The sequence below is a fragment of the Zosterops lateralis genome, assembly GCF_965231275.1.
Source record: "Zosterops lateralis genome assembly, chromosome: 1".
Classification (NCBI taxonomy): domain Eukaryota; kingdom Metazoa; phylum Chordata; class Aves; order Passeriformes; family Zosteropidae; genus Zosterops; species Zosterops lateralis.
Genome location: NC_139762.1, coordinates 113,425,458 through 113,450,059, shown reverse-complemented (window position 1 = coordinate 113,450,059; position 24,602 = coordinate 113,425,458). Strand labels below are relative to the sequence as shown.

General features: G+C 36.6%; 1 protein-coding gene across 1 annotated transcript in view; it reads right to left on the bottom strand.

Annotated features, from left to right (window-relative positions):
* Positions 1 to 24,602, bottom strand: part of RP1 (RP1 axonemal microtubule associated) — a gene marked incomplete at both ends in the record, with an annotated part of 171,442 nt that overhangs the window by 60,656 nt on the left and 86,184 nt on the right. Inside the window, 8 exons of the mRNA XM_083858160.1 lie at positions 1,489 to 1,699; positions 3,194 to 3,384; positions 4,694 to 4,907; positions 6,790 to 6,944; positions 8,244 to 8,463; positions 14,625 to 14,794; positions 20,745 to 20,800; positions 22,900 to 22,981. Of these exons, the coding sequence (XP_083714286.1) occupies positions 1,489 to 1,699; positions 3,194 to 3,384; positions 4,694 to 4,907; positions 6,790 to 6,944; positions 8,244 to 8,463; positions 14,625 to 14,794; positions 20,745 to 20,800; positions 22,900 to 22,981 (1,299 nt within the window). The remainder of the gene's footprint in view (positions 1 to 1,488; positions 1,700 to 3,193; positions 3,385 to 4,693; positions 4,908 to 6,789; positions 6,945 to 8,243; positions 8,464 to 14,624; positions 14,795 to 20,744; positions 20,801 to 22,899; positions 22,982 to 24,602) is intronic.

Here is a 24,602-nt window from a genome sequence, read left to right as displayed (position 1 = left end):
ACTGGACTCCACAAAATGGTTTGTGGGAAACTTTATAGGTTGGTAGATACTCCCATCTATGGATTAATTTTTGACGGAGTGCATATAAACATCTTCTCCCAGAAATTTTCCAGAAAAACACCCTAGATTTCTAACATACCTCAGAAATTACTTACTTTACATATCAGAATAATGCTTTCAGACAGTATCTCCATTTCTTAGCATAATAGAGGCTTTGAGAGGTGTATTCTAGATTTTTTAAAAAATTTTTTGTACTTTTTATATGCAGTAAAAAATTTAACAAGTTTGAATTCTGAAAATGATTGTTCATATTTACAGTTCTTATTTTTTCTTAAATAAATTAGGGAAATAAGGCCTTTTATTAAGGTCTATAATTACTATATTCATGATTGTACAATCAGCATATATTACATCCAACATCCAATGTTTTTTTGAATTTGATGAATCAAAAGTCTAAAATGGTGAGATTTTTCAGTACATTAATACAAGGTGACAGGTTTTTTAATTATGCAAGCCCACAAAAGACCAGAAATTTAAAAGGTCCTCACTGGTTTTTTTAAGTTTCAACTTTAGGTTGGATGAAATATTTAGGAAAATCTCCTTAGAGAATAGTCTACAGAAGTTCATGTCTATATTATTTCTTTTTCTGGGCTGCTTCCATCTTTTTGTATTAGCTTCCATTCAAGCAGAACACTTTTTGTACCATAGCCTCTAGCAGTTAAACCTCTTAACTGGCACTAAAAGCCTCAATATATGATCTTTACTCTCTCCATCAATCCTCTTTATTCTAATGAGCTGAATAAATGGGAAGCTTGTCCTTAAGTACTAATGATCAAGTTATCAGTATACAATCCGTTGTTCCAGGGGAATTGGTGGGGGGTGGTTGGCAGAAATCGATTATCTCTCTGGCATCATACCATTCACATATGAAACATGCAACTTAATGTATATTTTTCTAGAATATCACTTGCTGTGCTGTAAATTTCTTGTTGACATCAATAAAACGCTAGAGTAATTGGAATTCTTGGACATCACTTTCCTGGCTAACTGTGTGGCATTTTAAAAATTCTACCTTTGTTGTGTAGGGGGTCTGCAAGACTTTCCTTCTTTGCTGTGTTTTTAGATCACATGTATTTCTTTGTGAATAGGAAGAGACAAATAATATCATGCAGTTCATGATATTTTGTACTCATCTTCAGCTGAGATGCCATTAATTTGAAGAGATAATAAATAATCAAGGTCTAAAACTGGAACATCATCTAATGTGAGAGAAGCCAATTACTATGTTTGGTATCAGCAGTTAGAGCATCTCTCATAATCTTCACATCAATGATTTCTCTTTTGTGGTAAATGCATGGGCAAAACAATCACATTCCTTAATATCAGATTCTTATGGAAATCTTCACACAGTATTTGCAGCCCAAAAGAGATATACTGGTGTTCCAGAGACAGATCCTGACCCCAGTCATAAGAAAGGGCATAGCTTACCAGGCAAAGGCTCCTGATCTGCATAGAGAGCTGGCAGCTCCACACATTTGTCTTCCTTAGGGTTGAACCAGCAGTCAAAAGCTAAACACATCTCTTCCTTTGTGCCAGTGTGCTTCATATGCAGTAAATCTAGGTGCCACGGCTGTTTTAGCTCACTGTGTGGGCCAGTGACCTGAACTTTGTATATGGAGCCAATATCTGCCAGTTCATCCTGTGTGAGGAGAAAAAGAAGTTGAATGGATCTCATTTCAATTGTGCCAGAACAAATGTAGTTGGCAGCCGCATGCAACAGTTGAACAAGTTTCAGTAGTTAAAAAATTGGGGCAGATCTATAACTATGACTATTTTTCCCCTTTCTAATCAGTACAAAATTGATTTAAAAGCATGAATGAGGAGATGGAATGCTTGAGGTTTGATATTAAGGAACAATCAATGTCAGTCACTGCTGAAATTTGTACACAGAACAAGGCACACTGTTCATATATATTACACAGATTCAGTAGACTATTTTCAGGCACAGAAGCTTTAGTCAATTTTTAAAACTTTGGACACCATTGGAAATATTTCTTACAACAATAAAAATGATGCAACTAATTATGAATTTGAAAGAAAGCCAATCTATTTTTGAGCAAACATCCAAAAGATACTTCATCCTCACTCTAGATCACAGAAGTTGTACATTAAAATCTTACATTCATACTTGAGAAAAAAAACCAATCTAATTTTACTGGGGATAATACACCATCTCAAAGACATACCATTGCTTAAGTGAAAGCAGAGGAGGCCTTGGATATTATAATTAGTGGTTTAAAATCAGCATTTTTTTTCACTTAAGGAAAAAAAAAAGAGAGGAAACAGAAGTTGTCTTTTCCTATTCAATACTTCTTGGATTCTTTTCCCTACTCTTTCACTTTAGATATACTCGGATAGCAGAAGTCCATGTGACCTGACTTCAGCCTTTCCCTTCACAGGGTATTTCAGTTTCATACTGTTTTTTTTTTTGTATTTATCAGAGGTTCTTGGAAATAACTCAGAAAACCCCCTCTAGCACTCCTCATTTTGGATCATGTTTGTGGTTAGTCTGCTGAGTTCCTCTTTCATTAAAGAAAGCAGGAGCATCAAAATATAACAAATTATTTCTGTAGTTCAGTCATAAAATTCAATTTATTAAGAGGAAAAAGGAAAAGACAATAAATAAAAAGGGTGAAAAGAGAAACCATACTAGAAAAAGCAGTTCAGAGAAACTGATGGCAGGGATGAATAAACTACATGAGAGAGAAAAGAGAAAAGTTAACCTTCTGTATATTTAATTTCATTTATGATTCTTCCTTCTCTATCATCAGCCCCAAAAGCTCTACAGTATCCCATGGCATATTGTATGCTTACAAATTGCTGATTTTTGTGAGATCAACAAAGCCTGTAAATCAGTACCTGCTGCGTGGTATACACTGTGATATGCACCAAGGGACCAATTTGCTCACTTAAACATTCTCAGTATGAGACACTGGGAGAATTTGCTCTTTCAAAACCCATTGTTCATGTGCTGCTACCTATGAACAGAAATGATGATCTGTGCCAAACTACACAGAGGGCTTAAAAATCAATTTGGTAGTTTAGTTTAAAGAAACAATTTATCTCAGAATTAAGTGGATTATTGGCTACATGATTCGTAGGCTTTTCTTGCAACAGAGAAAGGTTGAAGTACTTTGATCTGAATTGCTTTTCCTGTGACTTGAAGCGACAACTTTTTGTGACTCAGGTTGCCGTAGAAGATAAGAGAAAGGCATATTGGATCTTCTTCACCACTCAAGTCAGATCCAGTGATGTCCATTATCCAGAAACCTGATGACTTCATGTTGATTTCAGGCAATTTAGGACTAAGAGTCGACCTTCTGCCTATAAAAATTATCAAAGAGAAAGGAAAGATGACAGCATGAGAGAATGGCTTAATCTAGCAGGACCATAGCCTTTACAGTACACAAACAAAACTCTTTTTGCAGGTTATGTTGTATCTATAGTAACTCCTAAGAATAATACATCAATATATTTATTACATATTTTATAAAGAATTTAAGAGCTTAATGTTCTTTCTGTGTTTAAAATTTAGTTTCAATGGCATTTGTTGATGCCAGTGTATTTTCCTAGTCATGTTTGGAAGTAATTGCTAAGAGAATATTCAGTCACCTTTTAGAGGTCTAAGTAATTGCTCTTTAAAAAGCAATCAGTGTTATTAAAACAAATTTATCATTTAAGAGCATGCAGCCATATGTAGCATGTAGGCACCTAATGCAAAATGAACAATTTTAATGAACTTTGTTTGTTGCTAGATGCTACCCAGCAATATAATAGGTGCTGCAATAGTGTGAGAATGACAGGTAACCTATAATAAACACATAAAATTATTTGCCAGGTCCTCAGAAGATCAATATTATTATCTTCCTCTCTTTTTCTTCATTAATTGCTGTTATTCTTCATTTTAACTCCGTTTTAACCAGTTTAGATGAAGTGAAAATGATTTCATGAAGAGAACAGCTCAGGAAAATGTACTTTCTACAACTCAAAAAACCCACACAACCGAATCAAGGACACCTTATATCTTACTTCCTCTGGACAAACTTCTGTTGTTCATTTCCTTTGTATTGAGTTCTTTTCACAGGATTGAAGGAAGAAATCTTTTACCACTTCTGAATGACTAAAGGTCCTGCTGTAAGTGGGTTTTTGCCAAGTACATCCAGGTTTAGATTTGCACAAATTGTGGCATAGTAGTAGGTGTGAAATGAACAGAAATGAGCGTACCAGAACTGCTGCTCTGGGCTATGGAATAGTCTCACAGGCAAAGATTAGGCTCATTTCACTGAAGTAATTTTTCTCTAAATTTCAAATGAGATTCTAGGCCAAAAAGTAGTGCATAAAATTTAAGTTATTTGTCCCCATGAGGGGCATATCCTAAGCTCGGCTATTTATCTCTTGTTAAAATAACCTGTTATAATATAATATTAATTTGGAAGGCAGGTGTTCCATATGCAACACATTGGCAAGACAGAATTACATCAACTTTGACCTTTCCAACTGTGGCTCTGCTATAACATTAAGATCAAACTAAAAATTCACATTTTCAGTAAAAGAAAGGTACTATAGAGACCTGAAAGAGCTGTAGTCAAATATATGTACATAAAAAGGTGCAGGTCAGTTTTGCAGAACTTACCAACTGTTACAATCTCACAAACAGTCTCACATAAGCCCAGATGAGTATCGAGCCAGTTCCACAATGGAAAGACCCATTCTTTGTCTGAATCTTGTGATTCCTTGACTGTCACCATCTTGAGGTACATCCCTGCCCCATAGCCTTCTCCATCATGTCCTATAACCACTTTTTGCAAATGACCCAGAGAAACAGCTTCCACCAAAAATGAATCCACCTGCAAAACAGGGAAATTCTTAATACAACAGAATTTTGACTTCGGCTTCAAGGAAAATATAGGCCTGGATTCATCTGAGAATTTTTAAAGTCTGTTTCTTTATAAAATTTAACATAGCATCTCCCTGCTGAATCTAAGAAAGCACACACTGATTAGAACCAGCATTTTAATCCTATATTCATCATTAATGATGCATTGTAATTTCATTTGATCTTTGGTCAATATGAGTCACTGCACCAATAATTTCATAATACATTAAAATCTTTACACCTCAGCTTTCTGACAGTCAGTTTTGACAAGGTTTTGGTTCTAATCATATTTCTTGCTCTCAGATATCTAGTTTCTAAAGCTTATCATACAAGTCTAGATATATATTAATAGTTCTAAACAAAAGTTAGAAATCTAAAGAGTGTTTTCACTCCAAGATAGGTTTTTAATTCTTCTACAATAGTCAGAAAACTTGACTTTTGCTTTCCTTACAGAATAAAAATAATTGTGGAGCAAATTGAGAGAGTAAGGGAGGAAGTTAAAATGAAAGTGGAGTAAAAGATGAGAGATGGGAAGGGAAGCAGAATGGAGAAGGCAGAGAAACACATGAGAGAAGTAAACACATGCAGCAGCAGATTTGAATAGGGACCAGAAAAACAAGATAAGGAAAAATGTGAAATGCAAAGAAAGAAATTATATGCTCCACTAAATTTTTGTATGAAAATTTTTGTATAAAGGCCCAGCCAGGGGCCAGATGGAGCTCACTGTATCTGGTAAAGGTTAGAAAGTTATGAACAACTGGAGTTTGAACAGCAATATCTAGGAATCTAATTAACACCATAATTCTAATAAAACAATTCAGTAGTAAGTACTTTCTAAACTGGATGTCAAAACAATTAAAAACCCAGGATATTAGCAAACTGATCTCTAAAAGAATACAATAGTTGCCAAAGTCCTATGTGTTGTCCTTATTTCTTTTTAAGTAAAATATTGGAGAAGTAGATTTTCTGCTACTAATATTGAAAGTACATTCATAAGACAAAAAAAATCTTTTTCTTTTCTAATAATAGTCAGAATCCAACAGCAGATTGTGAGCAGAAATCATTAACTTTCTTAATTAAGATATTTTAAGAAATAAATCCATGTATGGACATAAATTAAAATAATTACAATATAGTGCTGTCGTCTGTATATAGGCATAGTTCTAAGAAATACACAGAAATTAAATTTAGAAATTCTCTCAGTTCTTTACTGATTTCACTTTTACCCTAACAAGTGCTGTGGTAATTATCTAATAAAATTATTTCACAGAAATCTAAGACTCTCAGTGACAATGGACACTTTGGCACAAATTTTTTCAAACTTCCTTGTTCAGTGAGTGGAAGTCTAATTCATAAGACAAGAATTTTATTTGTAGTGGTCATCTAGAAACACTTGGTTTACTTGCATTCTTTTTTTAAATGGAATTTTTGTTTCTTGTCAAAGCTTACTGATATTGAATTGATGTTTCAAAGTGGGATTGTGGTTTCAGAAACATCATAGACTGCAAAAGTCTTGTGAAATTTCTGTAACTTATTTTTCACTGATTTTTCAATTTTTTACTACCTGTTCTGTCCTAAATTTGGAACAGAAGAAGTCAGAAGCACGATCACAGAGGTTCTCCCCACCAATCTGCTATGTATTGCTCATGTGGAGCCTTTATTGCCATATGGGTATGTTCTTGTACAGGAAATAAATAACACTGGCACTGGTCTACTGTGAATATCTGGAAGATAAATTCTGTGAATGTTTCCAAATTTGTGTCTCTCTAGCCAGATGTATTCTGAGCAGGCATTAAGCAACACGATGCAGTGCTAACCCCTGCACAGGTTAAATTGCATTATAGTGCCATTACCTTATTTCTTTGAAATTTTCTTCCTTTTGTTAAAGATGTGTGAAGTTTCCTCACACCTGTGTCCCCTCTTTTGCCATAGAGAGTGAGATAAACATTTGCAAAAGTCTCTGCTCCCCAGCGGTCACCAGTGTGCACAGAAACAACATACTTATAGACTGTAAAAAAATAAAAAGTTCAATTCAAGCTGATTAAGTGCAAGGTGTACTTAAAATAAAACAGCAACACAAAATATTTAGTAAGATTTTAACTTTCTTTTTATTCCTGCAGCTACAAAAAAATCTGCTACATACTGAATGAAATAATCAAGTTACTCTTTATGAATCTAATCTCTTCATGCCAAGTTCAATGAAGACTTTACATTCACTTTCTTAGAAATTTGATGGAAACTGGACTTGAACAATTTAGACTTATGAATCTAGGCAAATTCTGCCCGATTCTGTTTTATTGTGCAAGATCTGGAAAGAACTCATTTGAGTTAGTTGAGGAACTAAACTAAAAACTAATTAAAAACTGAATTATCTTTGAAATAGATAATAATTAACACAGGTCAAAGACTAAGAATAAGGTTATGCAAATTTAAATAAACAGATGCAACATAGCATCTGGATGCATGACATGACATATAAGTATAAAAATTTACAAAATGCACTTATTAACATAAGGAAGGAAACTATAAATTCTTTGCCTCCATATTGATCCTGTATGAATGAATTTCTACAGTCAGATCAGATTTTCTTCCAAGGAAGATGATTTAATTGCTCATATTCAGGCTCATACAAAAAGAATAACCAAAATTTTTCAAATGTCATTTCTAATGTACAGTCCCCCGGAGTTAATATTTAACTAATGTAACACTATACTTTCTTTTAAGGTCATGAATAGGTTTGAGTATTCAGGGACCAGAAGTTCTGGAACTTTAATTTAGCAAAGCAGTCCTGTCTCTAATTACTTTTATCTCATGTGTAACTGCTAACATTTCTGAACAAATGCAGGACTTCTGTAAGTCTTCGCATCCCAAGGGCATCTCTGGGAACTTTCAGGATGACAGAAAAAGTAGTCCTTTGGAAAAAAATCCTCAACGTTTTTGTACAATAAGGCTTACTTGATACTTACATTAGCAAGCAAAGCTATTTTAAAATAAGTTATTAAATAGACACTCTAGAACAAATCATTTTCATGGGTTTCAACATGTTTGTTTCCCTAAAACATCCAATTGTATTGTTTAGTTTTTCTCATTTAGAATCACGTAGAAGATTAAGCAACTCTAAAATCCAATATGCAACTTAAGTGGAAAATTAAAATTTAAGTGATCAGCATTCTTGCAGTGCATGTATGAAGACAGGTCCAACAGAGCCATAGAAGGTATCAAATCCAGACAAAGCATTATATTATATCTGTGGCATTGATTTCTTTTCAAGCAGTTAATTTACAGTGTGTCTTCTTGGTGCTTTTACCTGGTAAAGTTTTCTGGTCCTCAGTGACTGCTGGGAATTCTTTTACCAGCTCCTTATCTTCTCTCTTAAGAGTGAGCCAGCAGTTGCACTCAAAGTTCACTTCTTGTTTTGTATGCAACTCTTGTAAGTGAAAAGACTTCAGATGCCAGCCCTTAAAGCCTGGCACATCATCACAGCTGACTCGAATCTTGTATACATCCCCCAGACCTCCAGTCTCAACCTGCACCAAATATCATGAGGAAGAGAGTACTGTCAAGGTTGGTTCACTCAGAGAGATTTTCCCCAATCCCAGTGCAGAATTTCTAAACTTAACAATAAATAATGGAAAGGTTGAGTTTGAGGCCAGGATAAGGATGATGATAGAATCAACCGTTTTGTTTAATGGTATAATCATGGGTAAGATTATCTACTTTATTAATACTTACTGTAAGCATGATATTTTGTAAGCACACATACTGTAAGGATGATAACTTTAGAGTGAGTCACAGTTAAAATTTGTAAGATCTGTGCATATAGGATCTTTAGACAAAAGGTAACACAGAAAGTTGTGACCCTATTGGATTAAGAGAGCATTAACTTACAATTAAAGATTCTAATATCAGCAGCCAAGTGAGGTATTAATTTAAAGATGATTATTATGAGCCTAGAATCACAGAATTGTTTAGGTTGGAAAAGACCCTTAAGATCATCACTGCCAAGTCCACCACTAAACCCTGTCCCTGAGTGCCACATCAGTATGTTTGTAATAGCTCCAGTATGGTCACTCAACCCCTGCCCTGGTGAGCCTGTCCCACTGCTTGACAATCCCACTGGTGAAGAAGTTTTACTAAATTCTCGTTTGCTAAATGATTTTGTCTAGAATGTAAAACTACTTTATAACCAATTCTTCATTAAAGGAAAGGGATACTTCTGAATAAAAATAAATCATTAATGTTACAGAAATAACTCTGTAGGACAACCAGTCCTGTTCCTATAGTACCTGTGGAAATTCAATAACTGGTTGCTGATTGTGGATAATGATCTGCTTGACATTACCACTGCATGATAAGTCTTCTGAACAGAAGGAAGTAATGTGGCAGCCATTCACTGGGCAACTACAAGAAAGGTAGCATGGGAACTGATTTTTGAGTGAAACAACTGAGAACTAGTTATTTTTAAAGGCAACAATTTTTTTATTAAGTATCAACAATACTTAATACAGAAAAAATGTTGCCAGTGGCTTTGTTTTTCTCCCATATTGCTGCTTTTTTTTTCCTCCCACATCAGTCACAACATGAGATTTGGTGACTTTCCAGGGAATAAATCCTTTGTGCACAATAGACCATCACAATAAGAAACTGAAATTAGCCTTACACAATCATGCCCTGGCTCTGGATTGGCTCCTAAGACAGAGCGCAGACCTCCTAACAGATTAATTTATTCTGCTTCTCAGCAGAGCTCTGAATGTGACAGCCTTTCACTGCTGACCTCACTTACTTAAAGTTAGTTCATGTGTATTTGCACAGTGAACACATGTAGGGAAGCATCAGCTACCTTATTCTAATTAGAGAGGCACTAAAAAAATGTGCTTCTGTCATTTTGAGATAGTTGTACACCAGTTTTAATAACTGTAATGCACATAAGAAATAGTAGAATATTGGAGTATGAAGAGGAATAATTAGTTGAAAATAAAGCTACCCGCCCAAACCATTTTATGGGAATTTTATGAACGGTTTATGATGCAGAACTTAGGAAAAGAGGCCTTTGGTAGGAAGAAATTGTGCTTGATGGATTAAAAGATCCCTTCCAGTCTGAATTTCTTGAAGTAGTTATTATAAGTGTTTGCCATGCCACTCTTACACAATTTCATGACTCAGGGCATTGTTTAAGGAGCAGGGAAGAACTCCTTTCCATTGCCTATAAAACAGCCCTGGGCTGCTCAAACCACTCAGCTCCTGAACTGTAACTCCATAGTACTCATAAAAGCCACACAGCAGTAGTTCTACACCAAAGAAGAGGGCACCAGACTTGTCCTCTCTCTCAGCCCAGCCTGCCCTGCCTGTGTCTGTGCCATGGTGCTCACTGAGATCAAAGCTGTCCCTGACTTGGACTCCACTCCCGCATTGTGAAAAGAGAAATGCGTGGGCAGAATTTCACATCAAGATTTTTCATTCATGCCGTGTATGTTGCAAAGGATATCACTAACTGTGTATCATTAGCTGTGGTGGACTAAGTGGATTAATTCCTCGCAAAATATGCATTCCACCTGATTAAGCTTAACAGGAATTATTTGGGTTCATTGAGAGGAGAGTGCACAGGTTCATCACCCATCTACACTACAGTTTTTTCATAGGCAACAAAGCCATTGCTTCTTCTCTTTCAGAGCCTGACTACTGACTTAAAATTATTGCCTGCAGATTTTTTTTCTCACGCATGGACCCCATGACTGTATCACACAGCTACTCTAAATGCTGTGAACAACTTATTCCATAAAGTTCTCTGTTTCAGAGTTGCAAAAATACAGAACTTGGTTATTTTTATGTGACAGGGCAAGCTGTAATTCACATTTTACTTCGTCCTCTGCTACCCAAATTCGCAATTCACTAGGATTCTAAGTTGTCATAAATACATGTGCTATAATCCTTGTAGGAAATGCACAGAGGAGATTTACAAGAAAATAATTCCAGAATACAGGATAGACTATTTAGAAGCCATAATTGTCTGTTTTGTTTCTAGAATCACAATTTCAATTAATTCCATGACTGCCTTTGAACCAGCAAGCACTAATAATCATACTGTTTATGATCCGTGGAATTAAACACCAGCCATTTTCAACTGAGTGTATTAGATAGTCTACCTTTTTTTCATGGATTTGTTTTTGCACTTACAGTTGTGGCCAGTATTAGCCTTTTTGTTCAGGTGCATCACAGTATCTAGCTCTGCCCTTACATCATTCTTGTAATCCTTTTCTGACCAATTTAGTACAAGTGGTTTTCCTTGGGAATATGATATTCTGTCTTTGATGCCAAAATTGTCTGTTCCCTCCACCAATGTCTATTAATTGATGCAACATGAATTTTGAAGCAGAGACAGACATATAATCCATCATAAAGTACATATCCAGTGAATGTCATGGTTTTAAATTTGTTGAATATTTGCAAGAGGATACTTTATCACATTCACTACTATAATTTCATAATTAATTTTTTCATATTTATTTCTTTGGAATATTTATCTCTAATATTCAGAACTTGAAATCTTAGCTGAGTTGGCATGATTTGACACATATTAAACACTATATGTTTTTCATTACATGACTGAAGGAGCAGGGCTCTTAAAATTAGGAGGAGCCAGTGGGCTTCTGAAGATCTGAGAGATAGATAACTGATAAAGATGATTAGAGAATTACATAACAATTTAAATCTTTTCCTCTTTAACTCACACAAGGCTTCTCAAAGACATTATGCCTAGGGTAATTAAAGCCTTTCAAATTTTACTGCTTGGGTGCATATTTAAATGTAATTTCTTTTCATTCTTTTCCCTGTTAAAACCAAAAAACCCAAACAAATCACACACACACACACACACACCAGTAAGTTATTCTAGTTAATGGAGTTTCATCAAAGCATCCTGAAATTCAATTGGACAGACATCTGTCATATACTCCAAAAATCCTTCTGCTCATTGTTTGGAGCATCATCTCATGCTGTGGAAAACACATGCATGATTGTATTGTGTGATTTGAAACTTTCTGCCACTTTCTTGATCCTTAACACAAAACATATTCAGAATTTATTGTGTATTTACCAACCGTCCTACTTGAAGAGTACTATGGCTCAGTGTGTATTACCTGTGCTAGTGTTTTGGAAAATAGTTTTGGGCATCCTAATCTCACACTCTGTTCCATGTGTTTTATGATTCTCTGGAGAACAGAATGTGCACAATACACTAGAACTTTCCAAAGGCAACCAAGAAATGAAGATGGCTGTGAGAAAGATCTTTAACTTTTCAAATCTATTCATTCCATGTGAGTTCAATGATTGATTCCAACCATCACCAGACTACCAAGAAAAAAACCCCACCTCTTCACTGGTTTCTTCCCATGCTGCCTTCAGAGCTACAACTCCTGTCAGATTTCATAACATTGACACATACACCTATTTTTCAATTTATTTTTTAAAACTAAGGAATTCTAATTAAATTCATTCTTATTTAAGCAGCTCAACTACCATACTACACATTTCTGAGACTACTGGAACCCAATTGTACCTTAGAGCATGCTGCTATTTTCTCTCTTTTAATTTATTCTTTATGCTTGCTATGTGCAATTAAACTACACCTGTTCTTTCATAGGAGTTGATTGGACATATTTTGGATGGAAAAATAATTCTGAATATGATACACATCTGTGCACATAGTTGTGTGAAAACACCTGGAAAACCAGGAATTTACATGCCTTTCTGTCCTCAGTGTGCAATAAACGTATCTCTGAGATCAAAATAAGCTTACTGTTTCAAAGCTATGTGAGCTGCTTATAGCACATAACTTGTTTTTCTTTTTACTGCACTATATTATTAAGGATGTTTGTCTAGGACCATGATCTTGGGGGAGATTAAAAGTTCATTTATTCCTGCGTGTTGGAAAGCTGAATTCACAGCTTGTCCTCCCTGTGATACCACGTTCATGCCTCCATCCTGCTGCTACAATGAAAAAACATAAGCAAAGTTTCTGCATTCTTCTGCATATTCTTAGTAAGAACAAAGAAAGGGAAAGCAAAAAGAAACTGGGTTTATTGACTCAAGCACCTAAAGAGGTGTGAGGGTGTTTATGGAGATGCCCGTGAATCCCCAAATGTCCCTTTATACCAGAGCTGCTCTTCTGTAAGCTGCAATGTAAGCAATGCAGAAAAGAGATAAAATGTCATGCACAGTAAATAATGCTCAGATAGTAGTAACTTCTTCATACAAAGCAATAAAAACAAGGACACAAATAGCTGTGGGTAAAATACAGGCACTTACCCAAAGTCTATGCAAAGTATGAGTAAGCATTCAGAAAGCTGCTGGGGTGGAAGGGTACAATGGATAATGCACTGTGTACCAAGGATAGTAGGCTATGAGGGACAACCACAACTGACACACAGAAATACTAATTTCTCCTAGTGTGATACCAAATCATTGAAATTAGGCAGCCTTAACAAGGAATACATGCCATTTGGGAAATTACCAACATGTTGGATGCAGCAAAGGTCTGCTTTATGCAATGATGCTTGCCAAAATTCAGTCAGCTGGTGCTGCTGCTCCATGGATAGATTCTGCCTCTACTGAACTCTTCAGTTTATGTTCGTGGCATAGGATAGGAAGCTTGTTTTGTTGCTCAGTGTATTTCCTGTGTGTTTACTGATAAGCAGCTGCTTCCTTGTCTTCAAGAAATGCCATTTATCTTTTCATTTATTCCCCATAAAGTTCCTAAATTGCTTTAGCTTGTTATTTAAACTAAAAATTCAGCCTGGATCAGGTCATTACAATGAAGCTTTGACATAATTTTCTAAATGTAGTTTTGCCATTGTTTTCAGAATGTTTATTGCAGCCATTGAAAAGCCTTTCCGAGCTGTATAAAACTGCCTCAAATTGCAAGCTATTTCTCCCATCTTGCTGGCTAGAAGCTGTACTTCATGCCAATCAACAGAATTGGCAATGACTTAGCCTAGAAAGCCAGGGCAGAATTTGAAGTTTTAAAAGATGCCTCAGATGAATCCTCTCAAAGCAGCAGCACGTGTGTCAGGTGTAGGGGCGGTCAGGACTGTGTTGGGGTTGATTTTAATACTAGCCATATATAAGTTATTGCTTCAGAGTTCACCACTCCTTGATATGCATGAATGCATTCTCCAGTGATTTGTGATTATCCAGAAAAATCCTCTGCCTGCTGGCCTAAGGGACAGAATGATCCTGTGGAGAGTGGATACTACTTTACAAAGATGGAAATGAAGGAAAGAAAAGCCCACTTATGTCCCCTGGGAATGCTGCCCAATCCTTCATCTTCGGCATTCACAAGTAATTGTATATTGCCTTTTGTTTGAACTTCAACTCAGGAACCTTTAGGGAATTAGAAGAAAAATGCAAGATGAGCTGGTGAATGCAATAAATTACACAAAAGGTCCATGGAGCTGGCTGTAGGAGAACAGGAATAGCAGTAGGAGATGACCCAAGACCTATACTTATGTCATGCCATCTTTGTAAATAATTACATCATTTTTTACCAGACAAATCAACTGTATATATATAATGATAATTACGTATACATACACACAGATAGATAGATATACTTATATCTATATCATCTATATCTATATCCATATCCAAGAGGACAATGTCATGATAGGTTCTTTGTATATTTCTGACTTACAATGAATTCATCAGTTGCTCTGGGGAGAAAGCACACATATCCTGGGGTTTGTGGAGAAAGCAGAAGCTCATCACTTTTGCCCTTTGAGCCATAAATCACAAGGGTCCTTTTACACTCTTGTGGCTCTGGGGAATCTCCATCTGTTTTAACCTGCACTCTCCACCGTTGTGCTAAAACAGGAAAAACATTTTTAGCATCAATCTACCAATTAAACACTTTTAGGATCAATGGTAGAGAGCAATGGATGCCTTTGTTACTATCACAATGAAGAATTATGGATTACCATGAATTTACATGCCATTTACTATACATAAATAGTTAATAATTAATAAAAAAATAAATCTCTTGAAGATAACTTAGCTCAGACTTGACAAACACAAGACGATTGTTGAAGTGGGTATGAAAGCAGAAATTAACACCTAGGAAGCAGAAAAAAGACACTTTGCCTAGGTGTGGTTTTTTTTGTATTCTTTGTAACAAAATAGTTACTTTAATTATAGTAATTACAGAAATTTATTATTTGAATAAATTTCAGTTCTTAGAATATTCTTATGTAACATGAAAAGAATAGTAACATTTTGAAAGACTTGTGTGTAATACATTTGTAAGATCTCCTGGCAAATACATAAGTGGCTAAACAATGAAACTTCAACTTTTTTTTTTCAGATTTTTCTAACTTAATTTGTCTTATCCAGTCTGCTCATTTGCAACTGAGAAGCTGTTCAAGGTGTAGGAAAAATACAGTGTCTTAGATGGACAGTATGGTTTAGGAAGCCATTTAAGTGCTTGAAGGCAAATCATCCCCTGATTTCAAAGGAATTATTTTTTTGAAAAGACACTTGATCCTGCACGGTAAGAGGAACACTTAACAGTTCCACTTAACAGTGGAAACAAATTCAAAGTATTTGGTTAGACTGTGGCTAATACTGTGATAATACAATAATTTTCTAATGGGACTGATACAAAGAGAACTATTTTGTGATTGTGTGTAATCCCACAGTACAATATGCTGATAAAATGAATTTTAGAATTAGTTAATTTGGAAATAAATTGATGTGACATTTTCTTACACAACTGTGTGCTTTTTTCTTGCCTTTTGTTTTTCCTCCACCTGCTGAAAGATGGAGACTAGATGAAAACCTGATCCAGTTTCCTTGATTTCTGATTTTCCTCTTTTTTCTTTCTTTTTTTTTTTTTTTAAGCTAATCCTGCTTTTCCTCTTGTTATAGAACCTGTTTCTGCCTTACATCTGAATGTTCCGTGACTCTTCTGGGCTCAGCTAGAAAACAGCAGGCAAATAATCATCTCACAGCCAGTCTTCTGAGTAACACACTAGCTGAAAGGATCCTTCCATCTGAACTCTTTTTTTAAGGTCATTTCCAGCAATGAGTCAGATGTAGTGTGTGGAAGATCCACACTCTGCCTAATGAGGAACTTTTGCTGTTTGATATATGTGCCAGCTTTGAATTTTATCTCCTTGTGCCAGGTTGGCATGTGGTACTCTTCAGGGTGTCACACTTGGTGAAGTCAAGCATTGTTTGAGCTTTTGCTGTTCCTGAGCACTCCAAAGCTTTATGAGGAGCTTCAAATTTTTACAAAGACTCCCAACATAGCCCCGAATCTCTTATCCTGTCCAACCATGGCCCATTTTGAAGGGTGTCCCAGGAACACAGCAGAGAGGAAATTAAGATAATTTTGCAGTTCTCTATTTCCCAAGTGGAGCTTTTTTTTTTTTTTTTTCTCTTTGTAATATCTCTCTTCTCCAGGAGAGAGCAAGCCCTAAGTTAAGAGAAATCACAGATGCATAACTGCCTGTTCCCTCCTCAAAGAGGCAGAATGTTCAGAGAAGGTATTTCAGGCAAGGTGATTTATTTTAATTAATATCCATGATTGTGTTTTTAATTATTATTTCAGTAGGAAGGCTAAGACACCAGTTGGGAGCTTTCCAGGGAATAAATCAACGGTTACAGATTTAAGGCCTCTTAGTGTCTGTGATTCTTTATTCTCTTACACTTACTTTTAATGCTTCTACAGTTTGCTAAGTGAACTAACACAGACTGACTGAATTTTCTCTCAGTTCAACAAACTCATTTAACCTGCTCATGCCAGAAGAACCAAAAAATCCTTCGTCTAATATTCTATTCACTTAAACGTCTACTTGGCGAGGATGGCTACATGAGACAGAAGACTGATGCCAATTATTTATTGTGATTTCTATATCTCCTCAGGAGTGAAGCTGTGGAAATGAGATAGCCGGGCTTCAGTGGGTCATTTTCTGTGTTTCATATGTGTGGCCACATTAAAAAAGACTTTTCCCCTGATATCCCTGACCTGTGTTAACTTCCTTTCAGACTGATTAGTGTGTTAGTGTGTTATTGTACTTTTACAGCTTATGTGTAGAGCTATAGCCATTTACTTCGAGTCATCAATGTAGGAAGCAATAAAATGAATGGCAGGGAAAAAAACAACAGAATTCTGTGAAAAAAAAAGTATAGAATACTCTCTTTTCTATAATGATATAACCAAGACTCTGACTCTCATTACAGAGATTTATCCAGATATATGTTACAATTAGGGATCATTTCTTGACTTTCAGAAATTAAATGGGATCAGTCATAGCAATTTCCTCCCAGAAATTCTTTTAACCACTATTCTGGGACCTGAAAGTTTCTTCAATAAAACTATGAAAATCAAACTTGCAATGACGTCTTTGCATAGAAATCTGGTAATGGCAAAACCTGTAGTCAATATTTAATAATACATTGGAAGATTTATTTTCTGAGTTTTTTAAATATGAGCCATTTATGTATTTTTAAAGAATTTCCAAAACTGTTTTTACAATACACTATTTCACACTGGTGTTTTTTGGTCTTAAGACCTAGAATGACATTCACACTTCGCAAGATGTAGGAGTTGGTTGCTTATTTCCTGAAGATTGTAGAAATTTGTGTTTCCTTGAGGCAGAGCAGTCAGTCTGCTTAATTCTTTTTCTTAGGGATTTCCGCCTCCATCTGGCAATGGAAACATACTGTTGTTTCTTTTTAGAAGCAAGTCCATTCCCTTTTAAATTTGGGAATCCTGTGATTATTCTTAGTCCGTTATCAAGTACTTGCAAGGTAGGGAATAATTCCAAAACACAATTAGTCATGGCAGAATTTACTGACTGCTTTATCCTTTCATATTAATTTCCTGTATGCCTTAATACCAAAAACCTTGCACAACAGAAGAGCCAACCAAGAAATATCTATTAACCAAACTCTGCGACCGAACCACACTTTATTTACCAGCCACAAAACCCCACAAAACTTCAGGACACCCTAAAGGCATCACATTACAGGAAGCCAGCCCCTTTTAGCTGACTGCAGCAAGGATATGATTGGAACATACCTTGTCTCCTGCTTAGAGAAAATTCTTTCCTATGTGCTATCACAATACCTCCTCTATTTTGAGGCAGAAAAGGAAAATAAATAGAGAAAACAGAAGGAAAATGTTGTAAAATATCCCTACCACATAGGAAACTTTTAGAGACTAACATAAAGCCCCATTGAAATCAACTTCAAATCCCTCAAATCAACCTCAATTGAGAGCTAAGAGCACCTATCTGCCTTCTCCACCAGGGAAATACACTTTATTTATCTTGCATCAAATATACGAGGAGGAATCAGAGGCATACAAATAAATCTATTCCTATGCCTGATTTGCCAGAGCCTCTCTGTAATGTACAAATGTACAAAGGTTACTGAGAAAACTTGATATGGGCAGACTGCATTTTGGCAGAATCCATAGCCAGCAGCAGCAGTCACAGGGATCTGGGATTTATGCTTCATTAGAGCTGGCATAATGCCAGCCTGGCTGAAAAAGGACAAAAAGCCCTCAAGTAACCTACCTACAATGATGACTTTCAAAGTTTCCTCTTTGGCTAGGTGGTTGAACAGGTTACTAACCTCATCCAAAGTGAATGAGATTTCTGAACTTCAGAGTGACTTATAAAGTAATTTGATCTGTAACTGATGCTTTCAACCTGACTTAAGCACATTGATCTTACCCTGAATATCAGCAAACACTGAATTATGCCAATCAGCTTTTTATGACTTTCCCTGAAGCCCATTTGCAGAGTGGAGCTCATACAGAATATGACCACATGAGTGCCTAAAACATTGGCTCCCTAACATCAGAACTTCCACTTGCCTCTTATTCAGTAAATATATGTTACATGGAAAGTTATCCCCTCCACTCTGAAGGAAACTGCTTATCACTGTTCTGCCATGTAAAATCTTCACTGCTACACGTGCTGGGAGAATCTAAGGGAATTGTTTTTTCTCCCAGCACTCTGAGTCTCTGGAATGTTCTCTTACCAGCTCTGACATTGGCACTGAGCCATGATAGAATGATGCAGAACTGATTACAGGGTATCTTTCCAAACCTCTTGTGATTGGTACCCTTCTACAAAGCTCAGTTATGCAAAGTCCATGAGATCACTGATATGACAACACAGATTAAACTGTGAAAAATCAGTCCCAAACATCATCTTTTTCACATAAGGCATAAAAGTCCCATCTCTAACCGATCTCAGTTCCTTACTGGAATGAGCCCATGGGTAAAAAAAAGATGGCTGAAGAGCAGCTCAAGCTAAGGTCTCCTCTAGCTAACTAACAGATAACTTCCTACAAATGTTCTTCTCTTTTATAACCTTTTTTCCCAGAAGCTCTGATCTCAACAGTCTCTTCTGGACATCTTGACAGTGTGACACTTCAAAAGCTGGTTAAGAATAAGCCACTCCTTTCTCCTCATAATCAATATATTGAGTCTGATCACTCTTGACATTCACAGGCAATGAGCAGCCTGTGCATCTGTGCCTGCTTACTACTACATAATGAAGAATGAAACTGTGCTGGACAAAATTTTGAATTGGTGGTAAAATATAGTCTATTTTCTGAACATAAGGTGAAACAGATATGGTTGTCTCTCAGAACTGTGCACTTAGCAGAATGCAGAATCCAATTCCAAGTCACTCATGAAAATCAACTTTCTCTATGGGAAAGTCTTTACTTAACCAAGTTCATAATTCTCCTCCTGTCAAAGTTATGGTTTTGTGGAATAATAAAGCTGTTGGCTAAACTATTTGATTGAATGCAAATTATTCAATCTTCACTGAAACTGGAACTAGATTGAGAGACTAGGACTCATCCTATAGAAAGCAAGAGACAAATTGAAACACTACTTTTTTTAGTTTAGTTTCTCCCATAAAATTCCCAGACATAGTTGCACAGAATAGCCATTTACAGTTAAATGTTCATAAAAAATATGTGTGCCAGTCTGCTTCTCTTCTCTGATTAGGAAGAGACATGGAGATGGTAACTAGTGCATTACAGGGATGAGACTGTCTTTGTAGATATGAAAACAGAAAGCTAGGTGGGGAGTTTTTTATTAACCTCTTTTTATTAATTCAAGCAGATTTAGCCAACTGAATGCACTTTAGCTTCATTGGAGGATTTGGAGTATAAGCTTGTATTATTTCTGGCTACTTCAGAATTTTAACCTGAAAATGTTTCCACTGATGCTTCACAACACATTTTTCAACTTGCTGATGTTTGCTAGGGGACCTGTCCCCGAGTATTAAATGACAGTGACACTGGGGTAAACAAAACAACACTTGAATCTCTTCTGAGAAGAATTGCTGGTTGATTTCAGGACAGAAGAGTAGAAATAGGAAGAAAACCAGAAATGGTTTATGTTTTTTTTCAATTGCTTATAAAGGTCTAGTCCTTCCTGTAGACTACTGCCAGCCAATTTGTCATTTTCTCTCACAGCTCAAATACAAGAAAACACACATACAAATGAGGTCACTTGCTCACATATTTCTGGCAATATTGATTTATATTCAAACAGAAAAAACTATGGCATAGAAAACACTGTGGAAAACAACTCTTACCTTTAAGTAATGTCTTCATTGAGCTCCCATCCTCTAAAAATATGAGTAGGAAAAATAATTGGCAACTAATTTTATTATTACTTTTTACTTAAGTTATGGTCTTATCTAGAAGGGTTCTTCAGTAATAACTAGACATTAAGTATATATACTGTAGTGTTGTAACAAATTTTCTTTAACAAAATACTTACTATTGGCAGTTAGCTCCCACTCTGTTTTCCCACCATCTTGATATTCATCTAACCATCTTTCATTGCAAAAACAAAAATAATAAGATTAATAAAAACTATTAGCATAGTACATATATCATCTGACCATTATCTTTTGTCTCCAATAGTATTTTTTATACACCTTCTATCAAATTACACCTTGAAACTACTTTCAAGATCAAATTGTCTTTTATACCTTCAACACAGTTGGCCTTACTCATAGAAGAAGAATTTGGTTCAATTTGCTCCAGGCAAGGAAGAATTTTCATGGTAGCTGTATGAAGTGAGTTAGTACTATATGGAGTCCATTATATGAAATACTAATTATTTATTGGTTCAGAGACTCAGCTGCACATATGAGGGAGTAATAAAACCCACAGTGGTTATTCATGGTCATTGTACTCAAAATTATATATAAAACCTGCAGGTCTGGAAGTGTCTAAAATTTTGCAGATCTTCAGCAACAAACTGAACTTCTGTTCTTTACTTTTCTTTTATACTGATGAATTTAAGGACCTTTTCTGCAATATCATTTCACTGCAAACATAGATTCATACTCCTTCAGTTGAATCCCTTGCTCACATAATATTTTCCAATCTTCAACAACCTCACTTACTTAAAAATAAATAAATATATGCTCACTAGCTTCTATTCTATTGTTGATGTAGTTGTTTAAACCCAAGGATCTATAACACATTTCATTTCTTGTGTGTAACAAAACTCTATGAATAAATCTCTTATGCATGAAGTCTAAACTCCACTGCATTTCAACTCATGTTACAATAAATAGCTTGATTAACTTTTGAGACCTATCTCCTCATTCCATCCTAAGAAACAAAAGATCACTAAAAGTAGAAAGCAATTTTTGACAAAGACTGGACACAGGATTCGAGATGCAGCCTCACCAGTGCTGAGTACAGGGGGCAATCACTGCAGTGGTCATGCTGGCCACAATAATGCTGATCCAAGCCAGGATGCCACTGGCCTTCTTGGCCACCTGGGCACACACTGGCTCATGTTCAGCTGGCTGATGACCAGTGTTCCCAGATCCTTTTCCACCAGACAGCTTTCCAGCCACTCATCCCCAAGTCTGTAGCACTGCATGGGGCTGTTGTGACCCAAGTGCCTCTCCCTTCAGTTCCCGTGTGTGGATCACATCCAGCCCAATAGACTTGTATATATCTAAGTGATGCAGCAGGCAGAATATTTCCACTTGGATTGTGGGGTTCATTCTGCTTTCCACTCCTTTCCTCTAGCTCAGAGGACTGGCCATGAGGAGAACTGGTTTTGCTGTTGAAGACTGATGGGAAGAAGGCTTTAAGTGGATCAGCCTTTCCTTTATCCAGTAGGTATCTTCCCTATTCTGCTCACCAAATGTGTCAGAAGGTTCTCTTCCATGGGTTCCAGAAACCTCTTAAATTCCTTCTCCTCTGCTGTATTGTATTTGTAGTGCCTCATGAGAACAACAGTTGTGAAATTTCTTCCAGCTGCTCACATTACATTTTGTCTGTTTCTTCTTCCTGGTTGGCTGCTCTGCAACAGACCTGGACCCTTCTACCATGACACTGCCTTGCTGGCCTTCCCCCCAGTTCTTACCCATAAACATCCAACTCTATCATACCATCATCAAACCCCAGACAATCAAGAAATGCCCCAACATACAGGGCTGCCCCACCTCCTCTCCTTCCTTGCCTCTCCCTGCTGAAGAGTTTATAAAGTCATGCATGGCAGCACTGCAGCTGTGCAACTCATCCATGTTTCCACAATGGCAGCTATGTAATTTCAGATCTTTACACACAATACTTCTTAAAAGATTCAGAACTGAGAGCTTATTTAATTTCACATGGTTTCTGTATAATTTAGATTAAAAAAACAACAACAAATACACCATAATCAATGTACCTTTCCTCTTATGCAACATTTGGTTTGGGGCTTCTCTGCATTAGGCTATGAGTCCCTTCCATGCCAATATAGGAATTTTTTCCTTGTCTTCAGGTGCAAAATTTTGCAACACTTGTGTCTTGAAAACCTCTGGGGCATTGCTCAAACATCTAGGTTGTGTGTGCATATCTGCTCTAAATTTTTCTCATTACATTGCCGGCAGGTAACAAATTCTTTTTCTCCATGAATGACATACCTATTACAAGGAAATACAACTTCCTGAGCTTCCTCTCCTTCTTTATGTTTGATGACAATCTTATCCAGGAACCATCCACTGCCTGTGTTGAAATGACAAAAGTTTATCATGTGAAATCATACTTTTTTTAAAAATAAATTTTAAGAAAAAAAGCCTAGATTATCTTTTTCTGGCAGAAACACAGATCATATTAAGACAGATCTCATCTAAATAAATAAGATATATTAACAGAATGAAAGCTTTATTATTTTCTGTCTCTCATAAAAGATGCAATTCTTCTCTGCCTTTGTTTTAATTTTAAGAGGAGTGGGTTTTTTCCCTTGGAGACAAATACATACATACAGCTCTGAACTGTCAACACCATCCACATACCAGTCTACATCTTTTGATTCCCTGTGATCAGGTACAAGGATATTGGGACAAATCTGTTTATGCCAATAATCAAGATTTGTGTGAAAGCTGAAAATATTGGTCCTCTGTGAGTGAAATCCTTATTGCATATATAAAAATACTAATAATCAATCTTTTAAACTTATGCTCTCATGTGCAGATGCAGAGGGGCTTTGTATGTCTTGGTGCCAGTAACAAGCAAAACTGAGGATGCAAGGATCCAGATCCAGAAACCAGAAAAACTGACTGCCCAAGGCCAGCTACTGGAGGCCTTATACATCCATCCATCCTTTACATATTTTTTATATTTGACACTGATGGACTGTTGTTCTGGTCAGCTGCAGAGGGTAACAGGAAAGGCCACTTGTACTGTTTGGGTGCATGCTGAGTTCCTGTCTGTGTTGGTCTGCATGGCCAGCTATGTGCAAATATATGTATTTTATAAATCTGTTTGTGTGCATGTCGATGGGGAATGAACACAAGCCTTGCTACTATGAGACCAGCAGGCATGGGGCTGGGCAGTCTCACTTCTGCTGGGCTACAGAAGAATTCATCTTTTCTCTAACAGCAGTAACCACTGGCACATCCATGCTGATCTTTTAGATCACTTCCAATGACCATCCTGGTGACTGGTCTTGTTGTCCTGCAACACCCCTCTCAAATATCCTGTTCTCACGGTACCTGCACCACTCACAACTTGTCAGATTGCTTACAAGGTTTCATCCAACTCACACCATTACCTATCATCACATTGCAGCAAAAAAATATGAGGGATGTTTTGGTCAGAAGCAATCATTCTCTTTATCCTTATGCTTTGCCTCCCTGGCTTTTTCTGAGTCTGGAAGTCCCTAGAAGGCAGCAGTTTCTGTCACATAGGAAGGGCATTCCCAGGTGGATGGAGAAAAGCCTGTTCTCTAGGACAAAAATCCTTTACTTTCCTCATTCACAGTAGCTGTGGGAGTAGATCTGTGCCCTGCAGCCTAGGAGCCCCAAAGAAAACATTTGTTCTAGGATCCTTTTAAGACAGATTCCAAATCAAGACTAAAGGCCTTACTGCCCTGTCACTCAGGCAAGTAATGAGAAAAAGGGGTGTCCCACATCAGAAGGAAGCCTCTTTCCTCCTTTCCAACCCCCAAAATGTTGATTGTCTTCTGAGCCACTGTCTTTTTCCAGCTCTCAACCCCTCAGCCACCTCAGGCTAGGCTTATGTGGGGCTAGTCCTGGATACAGTTCAAAAGGTATCTGTGAGATCTGTCTGTGCTGAGTTCAGTGAACAGCTTTCTGAACTACCAAGGCATACATTTTGTTACAGG